This window comes from Amblyomma maculatum, chromosome 8 (assembly GCF_055883805.1).
Source record: "Amblyomma maculatum isolate TAMU_Amacu chromosome 8, ASM5588380v1, whole genome shotgun sequence".
In the NCBI taxonomy this organism is placed as follows: domain Eukaryota; kingdom Metazoa; phylum Arthropoda; class Arachnida; order Ixodida; family Ixodidae; genus Amblyomma; species Amblyomma maculatum.
In genome coordinates, this window is record NC_139351.1 from 21,228,793 (window position 1) to 21,251,716 (window position 22,924).

The 22,924-nt window shown below is 48.2% G+C and overlaps 1 protein-coding gene across 1 annotated transcript; it reads right to left on the reverse strand.

The window, feature by feature from the left end:
- Positions 1-18,221: 18,221 nt before the first annotated feature.
- LOC146180685 (uncharacterized) lies at positions 18,222-22,610 on the reverse strand. Its single transcript, XM_084576103.1, has one exon. It carries the CDS (start codon positions 22,548-22,550, stop codon positions 21,696-21,698), a length of 855 nt encoding a protein of 284 aa, XP_084432229.1. The 5' UTR covers positions 22,551-22,610; the 3' UTR covers positions 18,222-21,695.
- Between the last annotated feature and the right edge of the window lie 314 nt (positions 22,611-22,924).

A 22,924-nucleotide genomic window follows, 5' to 3' on the forward strand; every position in this document is an offset into this window, starting at 1 on the left:
ACGCAGCCGCCGCGGTCGGGTTCGAACCCGGGAACTCCAGTACAGTAGTCGGGCGTCTTACCACTGCACCACCCCGGCGGGGCACACACCTCTACGGAGAAACGCCTCTCCATGGGGGTGCATAATAACTGGAAAAAATACGCAGAGGCAGTTCGCACGTCTCAGCTGGAGAGACTTAGCAGCGCCACCACTAGCAGAGCCATCTTGCAGATGGCAGGCTTGCACTGTGACCGCGGGCTGCACCCTAAAACTAACGTCCCCCCTAAACGTTAGAAGAAAATAGTGATACCCCCCCTCCCGAGAAATATGCATCCGGAGCATATTACCAAGAAGAGAAATAAGAGCCGAAGCGCTAACAAAACGCTTCGGAAAAATGGATCTTGAAGAGGTTGCCTACGTGAACGCAGCTAGGGGGAAGTCTGGCGCGGCGGTCGCCGCAGTAGTCGACAGGCTAGGAGCACCCAAGTCGGCCGCCACTATTCACGGCCGCAACATAGAGACGGCTGAAGAAGTTGCTATAGCGCTCGCTTGCGTTGGAACGGAAGCAAAATTTGCAGTCAGCGATAGTAAAACTGTCTTCTGGAATTTCATGAAAGGCAGAATCTCGCTGGAAGCAGCGAGGATCCTGGCCGGCAAAGAGTTGACCCGCAAAGTACACCTAATATGGACCCCAGCGAACGCGTCGGTTCCTGGCAATGAATCGGAACACGAGTGAGCCCCAGCTTTCTGCATCCGGGTAACCGTAGAACCGCCGGATTGCCAAAACCTAGATAAACGCGCAAAAATATTGTGAAACCGTTCAGTTATGGATTAAACAGAAAACTACCGCCACAAACGAATAAAACACTAATAGAAAGGCAACCGCATGGCGGCGACTGCAAACTGGAAATTTCGTTAACCCAGTATTGGCCTTTCACATACTACCAGGAGAACAGGAAAATGATGTTTGAAAAACATGTGAGGAGAGGGGTACTCTCGACCACATTAATGGGAATGCGTCGACTCCCCTGGAGTCGACGCAAATATAAATAGCAGAGAGAGCTGTGAAGCCCTGCTGCGGAGCGATGACACCGCTCGGCAGCAACAAGCCGTCCGCCTAGGGGCCGAGGCCGCGAAGAGACAAACTTTTTTTGTTAGCCTTTAGTCGCGGAGGATCCGGCCCCCATCCCCTAGGCCTGCGTGCCGGGGTTGGGGAGTAATGGCCCTCTATTTAACGTGGACAATAAAAGTCGTCATCCATCCATCCATCATACAATATAAGAAATGCTGAGCAGTGGAGTGTAAAAACTTACAGAACTTCGTTTGGTGAACAAACATTACCGAATAGACTACCCCGATTGCTTAACAACTTAGCACAAAGCAATATCTTTCTTCCCAGGGCTGCACGTCGGAATTTGTTTCAGTACGTTTTGCATTCAATAGAACGGTTTTGTTCATGACTGATTTAACCTGTTTTTTTTTTTGTCGTTGTTGTTTTTTGATGTTTTTTTTTACTCGCCGTAAGTGTGAGCTTTTATCTGCTTGTTTTCATTGTGTACCTTGCGTTGATAACTGTAAAGTGACACGAGCTGTATTTATTATCTCGATGTTTCCTCACCCTTTTTTTTCTCGCCATAAGTGTGGGCTTCTATCTGCTTGTTTTCATTGTGTACTTTGCGTTCATAACTGTACGCTGACAAGAGCTGTATTCGATATTTCAATGTTTCCTTACCATGTGATGCATGGGCGCAAGGACATACCGTGGCGTCACCTCCCGGAAGCGCCCGCATGACGTAGGATGCTTTCCTAGGCAGTTCAGTTGCGCGTTAGCATTACGTTCATTTATTTATTTCATATACCTCGGTCTGGGGCTGTATAATTAAGCTTAATTCACATGACATGCGCTTTTCATATATGCCTGACTAATGTGGTGCTGTCAAAGTGGGGGCCCGTGGCTCTGTCAAGCTGTCAAATGGCAGCTTTTACCCCAGGCTCCGGCCATCATTTGTACCAGGATGGCAAATAAATTGAATTGAATTGAATCCCTTCGCCAGCCGTGCCACATGCCTGATAACTAGTTCTAACTAGTGACTCACATGGTGGGTGAAAGGTGGCTAGTCCTGGCCCTGATGGGGCTTGAATAGGTCGGTCAACGCCGCTTGCGGCGCGGGCTAACCTGCCACCGAATGTTTTACTGTTGTAGGCCGTCATTGCACCCACCACCGCTTAGGTGGTGGACCACGGCTGTTGCGGCGCGCGTCTTTCTCTCCCTCTTCTTTTTCTTTTTGTCTACATTATTCTTTCCGCACGAGGCAGCGGAGGTGGCTCGGCTACAGAGCCAGTAGCAGGCCCGTGCATTTTCTTTTCCTTCTTTCTACAGTCACAACACCAACAACACCATATGGGGAGGTCATGACCGCATGTGACACCATAATGACGTCTCATCCGACCATGTCTAATAGCCAGAAGTGTTAACGACGTCACATCCGGTCATAATGTCACGTTGCAAGAAGGCGTGTGAAGGCCGCAGAGCCGGTAACACACAGAGCCCGGTGTTGGCGAAGTCCAGCGACGAACGGTGCGAGCCCGAAACGGGAACTTGGTCGTCTTCTGCTTCTCTTCCTTCTCTTCTTAACACTGGCAGCATTAGCTCCCAGGTGAGGAAGCATTGACCCGATGCTCTAGGCAAGTCACGGACTTCCAAGGAGAGCGTCCTTGCGTGATAAGGTTTGAGGCGAACAACATGGACCAATTCTGGGCGTGCGGCACCACTTGATCGTGGGGCCTCGGGAGGAGCAACTTCGTAGTTGAGAGCGCTAACGCGGCGCAGAATTCGGTAAGGACCGAAGTAGCAACGCGAGAGCTTTTCTCTAAGTTCGCGTCGTCGAATCGGAGACCAAACCCAGACAAGATCACCCGTCTGATATTCAACCTCGCGGTGCTGCAGGTTGTAGCGTCGCGCATCGTGCACCTGCTGCTCACGGATGCGCAGCTTAGCGAGCTAGCGGGCTTCTTCGGCACCTTGCAAAAAGTACACAACTTCATCATTGGGGTGGTCGTCGCATGAAGCAGCATGGCGTCGAGTGTTGTGGTAACTTGGCGGCCATAAACAAGGCTAAACTGAGTCATATTGGTCGTTTCTTGGATGGCTGTATTGTACGCGAACATTACGTAAGGTAGGACTGCATCCGACGTTTCGTGCTGAACGCCCACATACATTGAAAGCATGTCGGCAAGCGTTCTGATTAAACATTCGGTTAATCCGTTTTTCTGGGGATGGTAGGAAGTAGTCCTGCGGTGACTTGTCCTGCGGTGACTTGCGTGACTTAAGTCAAGAATATGCTGCATAAGCTCAGCCGAAAAGGCAGCACCTCGGTCCGTGATCACAACCCGGGGAGCACCAAGGCGCAGGACGATTAGCAGTACAAAGAATTTTGCAACTTCTATAGCGGTTCCACTCGGAAGAGTCGCTGTCTCCGCGTAACGTGTAATGTAGTCGGTGGCGACTATTATCCATTTTTGTCCGGAGCTTGAGGTCGGTTATGGTCCTAACAAATCCATCCCGATTTGTTGAAACGGCTGTGAAGGAGGCTCTATTTGTTTTAGGAAGCCGGCTGGCTTGACAGGAGGAATCTTTCGGCGCTGACAGTCACGGCAAGTGCGAACATATTTCGTAACGTCATGTTCCAAACGGAGGCCAGTAGTATTTTTCTGTTATTCTGGCTTGCGTTCTTTTTCTCATTTTTATTAATGATATTGTTCTTGACCTCACCTGCCAAGTTCGGCTATATGCTGACGACTGTGTGCTTTACCATGTTGTGGAAAGTTCTTCTGACGCATTAAAACTTCAGCGAGACTTAAATCTTATCCAGTACTGGTGCTCAAAATGGCAAATGTCTTTGAACATTTCAAAATGCAAACTTGTCTCGTTCACTCGTAAGCGTTCCCCTCTACCGACCTGCTACTCAATAAATAATGTTCCCCTGCAAAAAGTTTCTGAATATAAGTATCTCGGAGTATATTTCCCCTCTAACCTTACGTGGACGAGACAAGTTGAGCATATTACATCGAAAGCCTGCAGAATGTTTAATTTTTTAAAGCGTAATTTCAGCAAAGCGCAGTAAAATGTCAAGCAGCTCCTGTATTTCACTTACATAAGGCCAATTCTTGCATGGCCTGTATGGGATCCCCAGTTTATTTACTTATCAGACATGCTCGAACGCGTCCAAAATAATGCTGCCAGATTTGTGTCTAACAATTATAATTTTTCATCTATTGTCACGTCTATTAAGCATCATCTTGGTTGGGAATCTTTAGCTCACCGCCGAAAACATTTCAGACTGCAGATCATGTATCGCATTTATTTTGGAAAGTTCAGCATTGACAAAGACCGGTACCTGCTTCAACCTCACTTTTTGTCTAGACGACTTGATCATCAGTGGAAGATCCGCGAAATAAAATGCCGGACAGATGTGTATACAACCTCGTTTTTTCCACTGACGATCAATGAGTGGAACCGGCTGCCAGCTGGAATCACTGAGTGTTGCACTGAAAATTTATTTCGGGCTTTTTTATCGGATGTGTGACGTGGCGCCCAGTTCTCTTGCGTGTGTTTCCTTCATGACTTTGTTTTTTGAGTGTTTTCATCACTTTGTTCGTCGCGCAGTTGACCCCTTTTAGATGCATGTTTTTCATTCCGCATTATCACTTGTGTCGTGTTATTTTCTTCATTTTTATGTATTTTATCACTGGCGTTCCCAGCAAGATTACTTGTCATCTCCCCCCTGCAATAATGCCTTCGGGCGCTGCAGGAACGTGTAATAAATAAATAAATAAATAAATAAATAAATAAATAAATAAATAAATAAATAAATAAATAAATAAATAAATAAATAAATAAATAAATAAATAAATAAATAAATAAATAAATAAATAAATAAATAAATAAATAAATAAATAAATAAATAAATAAATAAATAAATAAATAAATAAATAAATAAATAAATAAATAAATAAATAAATAAATAAATAAATAAATAAAGTGATTCCAAGGTGGCCGGAAGCTGGTTCGTCGTGGCAGGCATGCAAAATTTCTTGCGTAGATTCGTTGGAACTACAAGCAAGTAATGTCGACTGTTGGGGGAAATCTTCCTTTTGAGTAGCAAGTCGTCGCGTAGGCAGACAGATGGTAAAGCGCGCCGGTAAGCTACAGGAACTGTGCCGCTAGCACTTTGTAGATAATGAATTATTGCCTGAAGATCAGGATCGGTACGTTGTTGCACGCCGAAGTCTGTAGAGGTTACGGCGTTGACGCAGGCGTCGTCTTTGCCTGCGTCAGTTGGGGCAGGCTCGACGGGAGCCCGGGAAAGACAATCTGCGTCCAAATGTTTACGACCAGATGTGTAGGTCACTGTGATGTCAATTTCTTGTAGACGGAGACACCATCGTGCAAGGCGCCCTGACGGATCCTTGATACTGGCAAACCAGCAGAGTGCGTGATGAGCCGTCACTGCTTTGAAAGGTCTCCCGTACAGGTATGGTCTGACCTTCATAATTTTCCAAACGATGGCGAGGCACTCTTTTTCAGTGGCAGAATAATTACCCTCAGTCTTCGATAACGAACGACTTGCGTAAGCAAGTACGCGTTGTTGACCCTTTTGGACCTGAACTAGGATAGCGCCCAAACCAAAATTACTTGCATCGGTGTGTACTTCCGTATCAGCGTGTTCATCAAAGTGTGCCAGAACGGGTGGTGACTGAAGGCGACGCTGAAGGTCGTGAAAGGCCTGCTGCTGCGGTGTTTCCCATTGGCACTGTACATCTGCCTTGGTGAGATACGTAATGAGCGCGGCGATTCTGGAGAAATTTGGCACAAATCGATGGTAGTACGCACATAACCCGAGGAAGCGCCGAAGTTCCTTCCGGTCTCGTGGCGGTGGGAAATTCGCGATTGCAACAGTTTTCTCTGGATCAGCAAGGACCCCTTCCGTGTTGACGACGTTGCCTAAAAATTTCAATTCTTCGTGGGCAAAGTGACATTTTTCAGCCTTTAATGTAAGACAGGAAGACTTTAAAGCTTGCAGTGCCGCCTCGAGGCGACGAATGTGCTCTGAAAAACTTGGGGCGAAGACGATCACATCGTCCAAGTATACGAGACAAGTCTGCCATTCCAGCTCCATGAGGACGCTGTCCATAAGCCTTTGAAAAGTCGCTGGTGCGGAGCAAAGGCCGAACGGCATAACCTGAAACTCGTACAGCCCGTCTGGAGAGATAAATGCAGTCTTCTTGATGTCGCTCGCGTCTACCTCGATTTGCCAGTACCCAGATTTGAGGTCCATGGTAGAGGAATACTTGGTGTTGCATAGGCGAGCTAAAGCATCATCGATTCTCAGCAGGAGGCAAACATCCTTTTTAGTTGCATTTTCAATTGCCGGTAGTCAACACAGAACCGTAACGTGCTGTCTTTCTTCTTGACAAGGACGACAGATGCCGCCCAAGGGCTCTGAGATGGTCGAATGACGTCGTGATCAAGCATTTCCTTAACTTGAGTGGTAATTGCGGCACGTTATTTAGACGAGACACGATAGGGTGACTGTCGGAGGGGTTGTACTGTATCATCCGTAATAATACGATCTTTTACCAGGTGTGTCCGACCGACGCGCGGCAGCGACGCGAACACAGTTCTGTAGCGATTGAGGTGGTTCCTCAGGATATCATTCTCCGTCTGCGGTAGTGCCGGGTTGATGCCATACTTTAGGTCGGCGATTTTCTCTTCTTCCGGTCGAGAATCACAAGTTAAACTGTGCACACACCTAGTTTTAACGATGGCATCAATATCAGCTACCGTTGTTCCCTTATTGAGATACTGGTAGTAATGAAATTGGTGAGAAGTCGACTTTGCCATCTTCGAGGATGACAACAGCCTTAGCAACAGCAACGCCGCGGTCGAGAAGCAAAGGCGGTTTACTCTCGACGACACCTTTCACTTCCCGGAGGGTGTGCGCACCGACGGTCACCATTACACTGGAGCGAGGAGGAACAGCCACCTGCTCGTCGACAATATGGAGCGGCGCCGGCAGAACACAGTTAACTTCGAGAGCATTCTCTATCTAAAACTGGACCGACTGACACTGCAGGTCGATGATGGCACCGTCTTCCGTCAGGAAGTCCATACCGAGTATACCGTCTCTGGAGCAATCCGCTAGCACAACAAACGTTGCCAGAAAGGTTCGCCTTTGAACTGTGACTCGCGCTGTGCACGTTCCTCTAGGAGCAATCAAATGTCCTCCAGCGGTACGTATCTGAGGGCAGTCCCAAGCTGTCGTAACCTTCTTGAGTGCCGCGGCGAATGATTCACTGAGTATGGACTAATCGGCCCCAGTATCCACCAAAACGGTTAAGGCGTTGCCGTCAACTGAAAGGTCTAAATCGGCTGGCGTGACGTCTCGCTGTGGTAATGTCGAGGTGTCCGGCCTCGGCTCCGGTGCGTCGAAGAGGTGCGCTGTCGTAGAGAAGGGGTCGGGCTATGCAGTTGGTCGGGTTGTCGGCTTGCCGTTAACTTGGGCGGCTCGGTAATCGTCGTCGTTGTCTCTTAGTTGTTCGGCGTCGGCGAAGTGGTTTGCGTCGTTGGAGGGTCTTGTACATTTCGTTGTCGAGCAGCCACACCTCCAGAGGCTGCTTTGTATAGTTACCCCTATAGGGATTTCTAGACTTCCCGTGGCTCGGAGGAATCGTAGCGGCGGGGCGAAGGTGATCGGTGGCGCTGAACTGAGTATCAATTAGAAAGGTAGTCGGCAATCTCCCGTGGGTGCTCTCCCGGCTGCGGACAGCGAGCACCGAAAGGGAACACGCGAAGACTCATATCTTTGCACGGGCAGCAACGCCAGCCATGCCCAGCTTCTCCACAATGGTAGCACAGCGGCCGGTAGTCCGCGGTTTACCAGATGTCAGTTCGGCGGCGCCTGGGTCGCTGGAGGAAAGTCGGCTCGGAAGGCGGCAGTTGCATTTGGGGAGCGACCGGCGCAGGTGCTTCGTAGCGGAGTGTTGCAGGCGGCAGAAAACTGCTTGCGACGGCGGCGTAACTCATTGTAGGTGGTTGTGGAGGGCTTGCAAGAAGCGGCGTAGCACCCAAAGCTTGTTGCACTTATTCACGAACAACATCGGTGACCCATGCAACTTGCGGCTGCGCAGGCATAGCCAAGAGTTTCGCCAGTTCGTCGCGCAAAATGGCTCGAATGGTCTCACGCAGTGAGTCTCCTGATGACACGATGGACATCTCAGCACATGTGGGCAGCATCGACATGGTCGTGCGCTCTTACTGCCGTGCCCGCATGTCAAGCGCTCTCTCGATGTAAGTAGCTTCCGTGACAAAAGCATCTACGGTCACTGGCGGACTGCGAACGAGGCCGACGCAGAGCTGTTCTTTCCCACCACTCATCAATAACCACACTTTTCGCTCTTCCGACATGTTTGGATCTGCGCGACGAAATAAGAGCTTCATTTCCTCCGCGTACACCGTCACGCTTTCGATGGGATGCTGAATGCGATTCAGAAGCAGAAGATCGGCCTTTTCTTTACAAAATGTGCTTATAAATGCCTCAAGAAATTCTGCTTTGATATAAATGCCTGAAGAAATTCTGGTTTGAACGCGTCCTATGTTTGCAGGTGAGATTCATGATTGACGTACCAGGTCCTCGCCGAGTCCTCCAGGGCAAAGTAGACATGGCGCATCTTTGCGTTCGCGTCCCAGGCATTAAAGGTGGCCACCCGGCAGAACTGGTCCTTCTAGTCCTCGGCGTCTTCATGGGGGAGACAATGAAAGCGAGGGGGGTCCCGCTGGTGAAGCAGGGCATTGCCAGGAAACTCTTTTGGGCTCATAGTGATAGTCTGTGTACTTGCAGACTGAAAATCAGGATGCGGATCGAATTCGGGAGATAGGCCACGTAGTCGCCGGCTGCCCTAGTGAACAGGCGTTTCTACCCTGGGAGTGCATCCTTGGCTGCAGTCGCGGCTTGAAAGGGGCGTCCGGTATATGGAAGATCTACCCAGCACTTCTCCACCAGATGTCGCGTTACAAAAAGGCGTGTGAAGGCCGTAGAGCCGGTAACGCAGAGAGCCTGGTTTTGGCGAAGTACAGGGATGAACGGTGTGAGCGCGAAACGGGAACTTTGTCGTCTTCCTTCTCTTCTTCACACTGGCATCAATAACGTCATCAGGAGATTCAGGCAGGCTATGTTCAGGCATACATGAAGCTGACCCTTTCGGGCGTTCGATCCAGGCGGTCGTGCGGTGCCTTTAATCTGGCGCTTCATCAAGCGTCGCACCACAGAGCATATAGAAATAGACGTAGTACAGGAAGCATCAGAGGCGTTTCAAATTTTTAGAGCGCAGCTCTTTGGCGGCCGTTCCTGGGTTTCGCGGCGGCGTCGGCGTCGGCCTCGTAACCAGTTCCGCCCCCCTTTCAGCCCCCCCCCCGTTCGAGCCGGCGCTTTGGCCACCGGAGCCTCGCAGGAGGAGGGGGGGGGTACACTCAGCGGCGAATGATGGGGGCAGGAGCACGTGCAGCTACCGGAGCACACAAGGAAAAAAAAGGGGGTCGCCGGAGGCAGCACTAGCAGCGACTGACTGACGTCGCTAGCTAGTCAACACAACGTGCTGCGTAGAACACCGTCGCCGCCATGCAGAAAGAGGAGACCCCCCCCCCCCCCCGCTCTTCCTGAGTGGAGGCGAAGGTGCTCTCCGGTTGCGGAAACGCCGACCCGCTCCGCAAGTATGCGGGCGCACCGAGACGACCGGTCCGGAGGGGGATACAATAGCGCTCGCATCCTTCATCCGCAGAAAGCAACCATACAGCGGCGGATCACGGCGCGTGAATCCCGTTCTCACTCGCTTCCAGGCTCGCTTCACTGGCTAGCGGCGTCAGCGAGTCGCTGCTATCTGTTCGTTGCGCAACGTTCCTATGGACCCACGCGCTGCCTCCCGCAACCTCCCGATAACTCAATTGGTCTCTTCATTTCTCGGACCACAAAGCTTCTTTCATGACAGCCAAGAACTGTTAGTGGAGTGTTTCTTGAAGGAATACGTGTGAAAAATTAAAAAAAAGAAGTATGTAATTGTGCTTACGTGCCTTGCTCGAAATCCTTGCCTCTTTTTTTTTCTCTATTGGTTCACGGGAAAGGAAAGGCGCAGTATTTGTCACATTTGCTCTGTGGACACCTGAACCGCGCCGTAAGGGAAGGGAGGAAGGTGGGAGTGAAAGTGGAAAGACAGAAAGGGGAGCCGTAGTGAAGGGCTACGGAGTAATTTCGACCCCCTGGGGATCTTTAACGTGCCCTGACATCGCACAGCACACGGACGCCTCTTCGTTTTGCCTCAATTTATCGAAAAGATGAAACAGCTGATGAGCTGGGCTCAAATTTCGCATCAGGAAGTAACAATCCTGGGCATTTTTTGACAGCAAATCAAAAAGGTGCTCTTTCTGACAATTCTCCGCTGACACTTTAAACGAGCTGCAAAGAAAAAACTGGTTGATTTATAGGAAGGGAAAGGGGCGATAACTCTCTCAGTTGTTTTTATGTAGACACCTCAACTGCGCCGTAAGGGAAGGAAGGAAGGTGGGAGTTAAACTGGAAAGAGAGAACGAGGAGCCGTAGTGGAGGGCTACGGAGTAATTACGACCACCTGGGGATCTTTAACGTGCGCTGACATCGCACAGCACGCGGACGCCTCTTCGTTTCGATGGAGCTGCAAAGAAAAGTAAGGTGACAGTAAAAACAGAGAGAAAGAGGTGCCGTTGTGGAAGGCTTCGGACCACTTCACCACAGAGGCTTTCGCCTCATCGCACTTTTGTAGTCCGAAGTGCCCCTAGAACTTTTTTATTCCGTGGTCTTTTTATTTTGGTCTTAATGGTTCACAGGACAGGAAAGGAGCAATGTCTTAATTGATGTCAACATTGCTCCGCACTCCTCCACAGCGCTTTCTCTTTCTATTTTTTCACGTTTACCTTCCTCTCTTCCCTTATGATGTAAGCCAGGTCAAATTGCGTAAAAGGAGAGCACTGCAGAGACTGCATTACACAAATCTGAAAGTCTGAGCGATAACTGCCGCGGTGATAGAGCGGTTAAGATGCTCGACTACTGTGCTGGAGTACTCGCTTTCAGTCCGAACCGCAGCTGCTGCATTTCGGTGGAAGCGAAATGAAGAAGCATCAGACTGCTGTGGATTATAAGCGCACAATAAAACTCCCCAGGTGGTCGGAATTACTTAGTAGCCCTCCGCTACGACTCCTGTTTTGTAGCGAAAGGTAAATTGGACACTGTCTGTGCCTATCCAAAGAGCGAAGAAAAATAAGCATTGGGAGGTGGTAGCTGGCAGTTGACTTTGCTGAGCACTAACAGGACGTAGGGCTTCCTGACATTACATTTTGCAGGAGCTGCCAACTCGGACCTCTGCTTTAATATGGGAGGATGATATCAGAATCCGCCTGCCAAAACCCTTGTATTCATGTTATCCCTAGGTTACGCAGGTACATTCATACGGCTCGGTTGTTGTTGTTGTGGCTGTAGAAAGAAGGAAAGGAAAATGCACGGGCCTGCTACTGGCTCTGTAGCTGAGCCACCTCCGCTGCCTCGTGCGGACAGAACAGAAAATAGAGAAGACAGAAAAGGGAGAGAAAGACGCGCGCCGCAACAACAGCCGTCGTCCACCACCTAAGCGGTGGCGAGCACAATGACGGCCTGCAACAGATAAAATTCGGTAACAGGCTAGCCCCCGCAGCAAGCGGCGGTGACCAACCTGTCCCTGCCCCATCAGGGGAGTCTGCTCGGCTCCCCATAACATACGGCTTGGTCAAAGCGGAGCTTTATACGTTGGCTGGTATCTTATGCTATCGCGTCATCGCGAAGGTGGAGCTGAAAACAGAGAGAAAGAAGTGCCGTAGTGGAGAGCTTCGGACCATCGCGCGATAGAGGCTTTTTGTGCTCGCACTTTGTCATCAAAATGCCCGCTATGGCATAATAAAAGCTGAAGCCATAACGTAAATTACTATGTGTAAAAGTAATGTCTTTAATTTCAAGCCAAACCTAAAGGCGTAGCCTTGTGATAGCTATCGCATAACTCCAGGTTTAACCACCAAGCTAAACCACAGCTATTTTTTTCTCTTTCGAATTTCACTCCCATCTATCTCCCTGCCCCTCTGGCGCGCGGTTCAGGTAGTGACAGGAAGAAGTGACAGACACTACGCCTTTCACTCCCTGTGACCCAATTAGTAATCGTTGCTACTGCACACCGTATATCTCAGGAGGATACAATTTTTTCTGGAGTAGAGACAATGCAGTGAAGGTGAAGTGACATGGCGCCGTCTTGCTGTGGGCAACGAAGTGACGGACAACCGCTGGCGGCATCCTGTTTTTTCGCAGAGTGCCACGACATTTCCTGCGCAAAATAAGGTGATAGTTAACTCGACAGCTTTCAAACGCTGATGCAAGAGAAGTGCTTACATTATTCATAGCATACGAATGCGCAAACCTTATGAATTCGGCGCCGGGTATCGCATTCTACAGGTTAATATGAGAGCGGTGCTCCTAAAAGCTAGCTTGGTATCCGTTTTACGCGATGGCTTACACTGCTCGTTCAGTCACCGGCCTAGTAGTAGTATCCCTATTGAAAAATGTTTTTATATATGGGGCATATTTATATCCGAATATTGCACATGCCAGTTGTAGGATATACGGATCGTAGGACGTGGTCGGCGGCCTTCTTTCTGGGGAAAATGCAGTTCCAGGTTAAGAACACTTTCCACTTTATACGTTGACATAGCTAGTTCAAAAAGAATAAAAATATTGTCAGCTCCAGGAGTAGAATCAGTGTCCTACCACACATTTGACCAATATGTCAACCATTGTTATGATCATGTTTCTTGCCTTTTTTTTCAGCATGGCGTTTATAACACTAAATTCATGTCTTTTCCACATGGACTATGTAAAAATGATTAAGAAAATAGCATCAAATCAACAGGCTGCGCAGTAGGATAGGTCAAGTAAACAAAACCCTAAACAAAAGGTAACGTAGAGCACATCACTAATGGCGAAGTCGAGTGGAGAGCAGACGCACTCGAGAGCACTTCGAAAGTGCTCTCAGACAAGCGGGTGCCCTCCAGTGAGAAAGCAGGAGTAGAATCACTGGCTTCCAATAGTAGAGGAGGAGTGCTTTTCCTCCGCTGAGAGCCCCGGAGTGCACTCCCGGCTGCTTCCTTGTGTAAAGCGAGAGTAGAGGAAGTCACATGGCATAAAGCGTGATATCCACGCCATCTTTTTTTTCTCTTGAATCGGCGACGCTCAAAATGGCGGCTGTAAAGCATCGGCATTCGGCGAGCGGAAATCATTGTTCACGTGCTGTATGCATGTTTGAGAGTCGCTCCTGGAGTCAAAAGGGGCAAAGAAGGCAGATTGCCATGCTGTGAGAGCAAAGGCATATAAAACGAGCGGTTCTAAAGGGAGCGTTGGCCTCTCCTCGGGTTGCAACTGCCACCACTGCGGGCAGGCGGAGAATGCTGGGGAGAGAAGTGCGCTCATATGGTCGTGGCTCGCTGCTAGCACTGCTCTAGGCACGCAGAGAGCGTTCCCGTGGGAGGACAGTTATATACACCCTCGCTCGGCGTGCTCCTGTATTCCTCTGTACTGCTCGGTGCCTCTGCTCTCGTCCCCCCAACCGAATGCTCCATAAGGGTGAGTGCCACTCCGGTTTAAAGTTAGTCTCTGCATATGATTTTTGGGTTTCTATCAGCGGTTCCCGCTGCTCCTCCAGTCGAGCGGGCTTAAAAGCCCGGTGCTGCTCCGCATGGTAGCAATGCACTTAAGGGAAGCATCGGCGTCTGGCATGTCTGGGCTTGTCTGAACAGAGGCCAGACATTCTGGCGCCTCAATAACCGCCGGCGCCATGAAGGAGCCCCCTCCTCTTCCGCCTCCTCGCATAGCGGAGGGAACCCAGCGCGCTCGTTAATAGGATTCTAGCCCCCCCGGCTAATTTTAACGTTAGGATTGGGCAGTTTAAAGACCAACGGCTTTCTGGCCCCCATAAAAGAAGGCGCTTAGCTGGTGGTCGGGTGAGACCCATCGAGGCCGTCGAATGAATCGTCGCGTGCAGTGCTGTGCGCCTCAAGCGGAGGTGGCGGAGTCTCGCTGGCCGTCGTTGTGCGAATACAGTCGCGTGAAACGACTAACTTTCGGCCCTCGGTCCGATACTGTTGTGCCTTGTACCATGACTCTAAATATTGTATAAATTCATCTTTCACTCAACTGATCATGTGGACCTGGAGCCTTAATACCCAGGCACGGACCGGAATCATGACCCCATCGTGTAGTGCCACCGATCAACCTGCTTTTTTGTCTTTATTGTCCTTATTTGACAACCAACACAGACATTTCATACGCAGATTTAGATGCAGTAGCCCTAATCAAAAAATCAAATTAATCCATTCTTTATTGCATTGATAAGCTCAGGTACACAAGTCTGAGTTTAAAAACATCAATTATATGTCGAATAATATCCTTAAAATCTCTTGGATTGGTCTGACATTGTGGTCAGCAAGACAAACAGTCATTTGTTGGTTCCATACGTTATACAAGCGTAGTAGCATTATTATATCACACAGAACCGTTATCATTTTCTACAGGCAACAACCGAATTCAACTCAGGTTTAAAGGAACATTGTTTCGGAAAGCTTGCTGTAAGAGATCACAAAAGAAAACCTCGCCCCAACAATCTATAAACACATGTTCAACAGCCTTCGGCGTCTTACAGAAATTACCGTGCGCACCCAAAGGCACAAAGATTTATTGTTGCACCCTAAATGTCTTCACAATCAGAACCCGTATATGCAATTTGACAAAAACGTTTTCACAACAAGCCGTACTGACAGCCTTTTTACACCTTTCAATGAATGTTTCCCTCGGCTCAGAAGACAATCATGTTCGGTGCACAGGAATAGGCAAGGATATTTTAATAGCTTTGCAGAGCCTTTTTCCGATGTCAGTGGTTAATTATTGCCTTTATTTCACAACTAACACAGGCTGGTAGATATTTTGGTAGCAATTGAAATTGGCTACAACAAAATAATCCAGCAGCTCATGTTGGTTGTGACATAAAGAAAACAAATACACTACACTATGACAATCAGCTATTACTACGATAATATTCGTTCTTTTCTATCGTTACTTGTTTCGAACATAGTATATATCCTCAAAGTGTATCTTTCAATCAAGGATAAGAACCTTGAATTGTTTCCTATCATGTCGTGCATCACTCTAACGTATCAGGGTTTTTGTACGCACATCTCAGAGTATCGCAATTTGTCACGTATGGTTATTTTTTGCCGTCTTTTAGCGCATAATTTTTATTTATATTGTGCGAGGTATTTATACAAATACCTCAGAGGTTCCAAAGATGGAACATTGTGTGAGGGGGAGGGGTTACAGTGTATCAAAAGAAACAGTGGTACATAGTTGAAAATACAAAAGTTAACAGTAATACAGGACTAGAACTGCAAATAAGTATTAGAGCATACATGGGAAGTAATAAACCGAGGATTATAACATTATACAATAGTTAGCGGCATTGGACGAAATCAACCTGCACACAGTGAAAGCAATATAAAAAAGGTATTCTGACTGCAAAAAGGTACGCAATTCGTTTTTGAATGTTAGTGGGTCAGATATGTGAGCGATGCGTTCGGGAAGACCATTCCAACCCTTTATAGCCCGTTGCAAGGCAGAGAAGTTAAATGCATGTGTTTGGCCGAATAGACGTTGAAAACTTATTATTCAGGCGGTGGGAGGTGCGAGTCGGTCTAGTAAGTGGCACTGTTGATGCATGGTGACTGTAGATTAGTTTATGCAGCAAGCAGATAAGCGCGATATCCCGACGTGATTGTAAACTTGGGAGTGATAAGGACAACTTGATGTTAGTCACGCTGGTATGGCGGCTGTAATCATGGGAAATAAAACGTGCGGTACGGTTTTGAATAGCTTCAAGGGATTTGATTAGATACTCTTGATGTGGTGACCAGATGGCTGATGCATATTCTAGTTGAGGACGAACGAAAGTTAGAAATGCGAGCTTACGAGTAGAAATAGGTGCGCTATGTAGATTTCGCTTTAGATAGCCGAGCGTGCGTGATGCTTTGGCGGTTATATTTTCAATATGCGTCGCCCATGAAAGATTTTCGGTAAGAAGAACGCCGAGATATTTATAAGATGTGCGGGTTAGTGAAATTCTGTTGAGTGAATAATCGTAGGTTGAGAGGTAGTGCTTCCGACTGACTGTCATTATTTTGCATTTTTCCGCGTTAAGTGTCATTCGCCATGATCTGCACCAGTTAGTTACGTACTCCAAGTCCTGCTGAAGGATGACATGGTCAATGAGAGAACGTATTTTACGATAAATTATGCAGTCATCAGCGAACAGTCGAACTGATGATCTTATGTGAGATGGGAGGTCATTAATGTATATTAAAAATAATAAAGGACCGAGGACGCTACCTTGAGGAACTCCAGATGTGACGTCGCTAAGGGGTGATGAAAAGTTATTGAAAACAGTGAACTGCTTGCGAAATGACATAAAGTTTCTTATCCAAGAGAGTGTTAGGTTGTCTAAATTAAGCAATGACAATTTAGCTATGAGGCGACAGTGGGCTACGTGGTCAAATGCACGAGAGAAATCAATGAATATGCAGTCAGTCTGGCAATTTTCGTCCATGTTCTTAAAGAGGTCAGTAGTAAATTTTATTAATTGTGTGTCACAGGAGAACCCTTTTCTGAAACCGTGTTGGTGTGGGAAGAAGAAACCGTTTCGCTCCAGGTGGAAGGCAACGTTAGATGCAATGATGTGTTCTAGCAATTTGCATGGAACACTTGTTAGCGATATGGGGCGGTAGTTACTGACAGAGTGTTTGTTACCAGATTTATACACGGGGATTATTTGACCAATCTTCCAGTCATGCGGAATTTCGCCAGTTTCTAATGACTGTTTGAAAATATGACAGAGGATGAGGCTAGAGGCATCTACAGTGTGTTTCAGAATTTTGGTGTTTATTCCGTCTAATTCCGAAGATATTTTCCGATTATTCCGTAGATATTTTGAGACTTTTGATTAGAGATGCAATGCCTTCTATAGTGATGTCTATTGCAGTCCTGAAAGGGAAATCGGTTTCTTGTGGGCTAGGTAGGTTGGAATAGTCTTCGTTAGTGAAAACAGATGTGAAAAAATCAATAAAAACTGTTGAACAGCTGTCCTGAGGAATGGTACATCCGGTTGCATCCAGTAAATAAATATAGTCAGACGTGCGTGATGGGGGGGAGATGGTTTTACAAAATTTGGCTGGATTATTTTTCATGAGCGATTGAAGATCATGTGACAAATTTCCGCTTCGCCTTACGGACGGCATGGCAGTATGATGCTTCACATAACTTATATTGTGTTTTCGAATTCTGCGTGCAAAGTCGCTTCGCTGATTTAAAAAGCCGTTTCTTCTTGTTTTTTAATGTACGAAGTGATTTGTTAAACCAAGGTTTAGATACGTTAACACGAAACGTTATTAGAGGAATGTATTTGCGTACGAGTTCTGTCATTTTTTCCTTGTACAAAGACCAGTTTTTGTTAACAGACCGGGAGGAAAAATCGCAAAAAACTGTTCAGAGAAACATTCCAGACCACGATTTATAGCGTTGAAGTCAGCCTTGTTATAATTTAGGATTTGTTTAGGTTGAGCGCGACGTGAAAAAAAGCAGCATTAAGTGATAACTGTAGACGTTTATGATCGCCGAATCCTTTATCAAAACTAATGTGCCTGACCCTGCGCGGAGAAGAAGTTAAGATAAGGTCTTTCTACTAGAGATATATCTCATTCATTGCTGCATGCCATAAGGCATCTTTTAGCTTCACATTCTGCCAGCGGAGCAGCTGCAGTAATATATCACTTCCCATTATACCTATTGCACATGCCAACCCTCAGATAAGCATCGTGCCGCGTTTGGTCCCTTGCCGGAAGCCGAGCGCGGCCGTGTATCGTTTGGTCCCTTGCCGAGCGCGGCCGGGCAGCGAGTAGGAAGGAACTGAGACTGGCCCCGATCCCGGCACGATAACAGCAACCATTTATTTCATGCAAACAGCATCTTTATATAGCAAGCACTCATGTGACCAGTGACGTCACGGACAGACAATGTTTCAGGCATCCGATAACGTAGACACATGACTCGCGGCACAGGCGCTATCAGCACATCTCCCCTTTTCTCTGAAAAGATACACTGGCATTTGCAACAAACTTAGCACTGCCACCAACAAAGGATGAACACTTTTTAATGGATGCAACCAATGCTCAAAACAAAATAACAGTCAGTTACTGAACCCATATCGGTCTGGCGGTCGGACATGACGGCCAAATCGTGTTCTATATCCAGGAGGGCTAGTTTGTGGCAGGGGGGTATTAGATGGATCGGCAGGTGCCTTCGGTTTAGATGGATTAGTTTCCTGTTCCATTTCTACCCGACTATCATATGCCTGCGGAAACTCATAGCTACCTCCTTCTTCCTCGCAGTCATTCTGCTGGGAAACAAAGCGAAGCAGGAATTTCCTGTTTCTTTCTAGAACTACACCCGTAGAATGTCAAACCACATACGACCTCAGACGTTGTGCAGGACGTAGGACTCGCGCTTTCACTTTGCAGTCTGTCACCCATACTTCTGCTCCTCGTTTGAGGACTTGCAGCGGAAGAGCCCTATGACGACTATTGAAGCACCTACGCTGCCGCTGTCGGATGGTTACATCGCGATCTCTGAACATTTTCAGGCTCACCTTCTGGGCAGAAGGCTCTTGGGAGGGTCAGGGACTGTTGTGCGTAGTCGCCTGCCCATCAGAAGCTCTGCAGGGCTTTTTCCCAGTGGCCCTGGGGTGTCCCTGTACGCTAGCAGCGAAAGATAGGGGACCTTAGCTTTTATAATCAGCCGTTTAATTGTTTGGACCATCCTTTCTACTTCCCCATTTGCCTGAGGGTATCTGGGGCTCGTCGTCACGGTGCGGAAGCCATAGGCGCGAGCAAACGACTGAAATTCCTGAGATACAAATTGTGCTCCATTATCCGAGATGACAAATTCTGGTATGCCATGTCTTGCAAATAAACTTTTGAGGTGCATAATGACAGTGACACTTTTTGTCGAAGATAGCAAGGCTACCTCTGGGTATCTAGAAAAATATTCTACTACCACCAAATACCATTTTCCTCAATATGGCAGAGATCAACACCTAGCTTTTGCCAAGGACGCTGTGGAGTGGTTGTCGGAATCATTGGTTCCGACGTTTGTTGCCTGTGTTTCGCGCACATTGGGCAATCAGTCACCAAAGCTCTCAGCTGGCAACTCAACTCAGGCCACCATACGGACTCTTTTGCTCGAGCTCTGCATTTCTCGATTCCTTGGTGACTCTCGTGCAAGCGCCTCAAGACCTCTGCGCGTAATTTTTGTGGAATCATCAGCCGCGCACCTTTAAGTAGCACGCCTTCAGCGACTGTTAGCGTTGCTCTTTCCTGCCAGTATGGACGCAAGACCATCGACAGCGATGAGAACTTGGGCCAGCCATCCAGGCTGAATTTTACGAGAGCTTGACAGACTTCATCGGCTGCTTGTTCAGCTTTGACTCGTTCAAAAAGGCTAGCCTCGACGGCATTTGTCAAACAGCCCGAAACGAATTTGGCGACTTCGCCAATACTCAGCGCATGAGCATCAATTTGGTTTCCCTGAATCGGGGCTCTAGACAATACATCTGCAGTAACGAGGTTCTCACCCGGGACATGCACAACCGTAAAGCTGAACCGCACAATTCACGCGAAAGCGCTGAAAACGAGGAAGCAAAACATCTAAAGGTGATTTTTCCAACAACGTTACAAGTGGTTTGTGGTCGGTTTCAAACAAAATTTCAACACCTTTGACGTACCCTTCGAATCGTTCTGCCGCCCAAGTCATTGCCAACGCTTCCTTCTCAATCTGAGAGTATCTGGTTTCGGCAGGCGTCAACGAGCGTGACGCAAATGCAACAGGTCTTTTTTCATTGTTTGGTTGAACTTGTATCAATACGGCCCCCAAACCGAATGATGACGCGTCAGCGGAAAGAATCGTAGGGTACTTTACATCCTAGTTAGCCATGACGCGCTTCCAAGAGATAACGTCTTTGACTTACGACAGCGCTTGCTCTTGGGCTGGTCCCCACGTCCATTCGGAACCATTCAAAAGCAAGTGACGTAAAGGCTCCGTTTTCGAAGCCAAATCTGGTATGAATCTTGCCAGATGATTGGCCATACCGAGCAGCCGTCGAACGTCAGACACGTTAGCTGGCGTCGCCAGTTCTTTGATAGCCCGAACTTTTTCAGGATCCGGCTTGATGACATCTTTACTAGGCTTACAGCCAAGACATTTTATCTCAGTTACCCTTTGAACACTTTTCTTTGTTTAGCGTAACACCGGCACTGGCGAGACGATCTAAGGTTAGACGCAGGTGCTCGTCATGTTGAGCCTTGTCGTTGCCAAAAATGAGCACATCATCCATCAGGTTTATCACGCCTGGAAGTCCTTCAAGTATCTGCGACGTTTTCTTCTGAAAGATCTCGGGTGCAGACGTTATTCCAAACGGCAGTCTTTGAAAACAGTATCGCCCAACTGGCGTTATGAACGTAGTTAACAACTGGCTTTAGGGCGACAACCTAATCTGAAAGAAGCCATAGTTGGCGTCCAGCTTCGAAAACACAGAGGCACCACCTAAAAGACCGAGGCTATCATCCACAGTTGGCATGACATAGCGCTCGTGAAGTACACTTTTGTTTAATTGAGTCAAGTCAACGAAAATATGAACCGCTCCAGATGGTTTGAGTACTGGCACAATTCCTGCACACCATCCTGTTGGTTCTTTTACTTTGCGGACTACGCCATCTCGCTCCATACGCTCGAGCTCTTGCTTAACTCCGTCACGCAAGGACAAGGCTATGCGATGCGCAGCATGAATTGGAAAAGGTGTCGAGTTCGGCTTTATTCTAATTTTGTATTCTCCTTTTATCGCTCCTAGACCACTGAAAGGCTGCGGATAGGAAGCTTCGACGGCTGTTGCGCTACTGACAGAGTCCGCAAATTTAACTTCCAGAGCCTCAAGCGCTGGGAGACCCAAACGTACGGAGCGTAATGGTGAGACCACGTACACGATTTGCTGTACAGTGTTTTGTTTCCACTGGATAGCGGCATGAAACTTTCCCAAAACATTCAGTGGCTCATTCAACGGGCCTGTTAGGATTAGGTCGCACTTTTCTAGCCTGGTAGGTAAACCGGGAAAGGCTGAGGGCACAACAGAAACTTCGGCACCGGAATCAATTTTAGCGAACACCGGAGTGCCGTTAATGACTACCTGTACATACCGAGAATTAGAGTACTCCCCGTTCACCACGCTAACGAAGTACGCCTCCTTGTCCATATGGATAGCAGAAAGTTGTACCTTCTTTCCATCACGTGCAGCCTTTTTTCGACATTCAGCTGCGAAGTGTCCGGAACAACAGCAGTAGTTACGCATTTGGCTGCTTTTGCCGGGCACGAGGCTCTGGGGTGCGCTCCTTGACCGCAGTTGGGGCATGACTCGGGGGTGCCTGGTCGGTAGGACTGGACTCCGGGTCGCAGACTTTGTATTCCAGATCAACAGTTCTTTGACGAGCTGTCCGAGTGCTGTCCTGAAGAATACTTTCTTGGCTGCCCTTGGTTGCTGACCGCGTCAAGATTGCCGGTCGCCGTTACCAAGGGTTCGTCGCCGGTTTCTCGCAGTTGCAGCTGCTGTCGTTGGACGGTCTCCTTTAAACGCGCTTTTGCCAAGGCACTGGCGAGAGTCAAATTCGCATCCATTTGAAGCGACTCAGAGAGTTTAGCATCACTGAGGCCGACCACGAACCGGTCGCTAATCATGCGTTCTTTTTCCTTGTAGTCGCACCGGTCCGCCATCGTGTGCAACGCGGTAACGAATTGGTCGACTGACTCTCCAGGTTCTTGAGTGCGACCGTGAAAACACGCGCTCTCATAAACAAGGTTCCTTGCGGCGACGAAGTGCTCGTCGAACTTCTTTTTGACGACTTCGTATTGCTTCAACGAATTGGTCGACTGACTCTCCAGGTTCTCTAGTGCGACGGTGAAGCACGCGCTCTCATAGACAAGGCTCCTTGCGGCGACGAAGTGCTCGTCGAACTTCTTTTTGACGACTTCGTATTGCTTCTGTTCTTCTTCGGGTAATGAAAAAGTAGAGAAGATTTCTCTTGCTTGCCTGCCCATCGTATAAAGTAGCGTCCGGACCTGCGCTTCTTCATTCCGCTCATTTAGGCCCGAGGCGAAGCGGTAGTCATCAAAGAGTTCGTTCCTAGAAGGCCATTTGGACGTCCGGTCGAAGTCAAACCTTGGCGGAGCTGGAACCGCGAACATGCCGTGGGAGGGCTTGACTGCGTTGTCCTCTGACATGGCGCCCGTTAACGAAGTTAAGGCAACGCCCTTCAAAAGCCAGAGCATCCCACTTCTGACACCATGTAGCGTTTGGTCGCTTGCCGGACGCCGAGGGCGGCCGGGCAGCGGGCAGGAAGGAACTGAGACTGGCCCCGATCCCGGCACGATAACAACAACCTTTTATTTCACGCAGACAGCATCTCTATATAGCAAGCACTCATGTGACCAGTGACGTCACGGACAGACAATGTTTCAGGCATCCGATAACGCAGACACATGACACGCGGCACAGGCGCTATCAGCACACATCGCTGTACAGATGCAGCTGTCGATGTATAGTGAAGAGGGCGGGGACGTGTTTTAGCTGTGTTCGAGAACACTTGCTATGTTACTTGAGAAAGGCTAATTTATACATTGCATTTTCGCATTGCAGAGTCCTC

Coding starts and splice junctions, on each gene's coding strand:
- LOC146180685 (XM_084576103.1), bottom strand. CDS start 22,550: ATGCTCTGGCTTTTGAAGGGCGTTGCCTTAACTTCGTTAACGGGCGCC.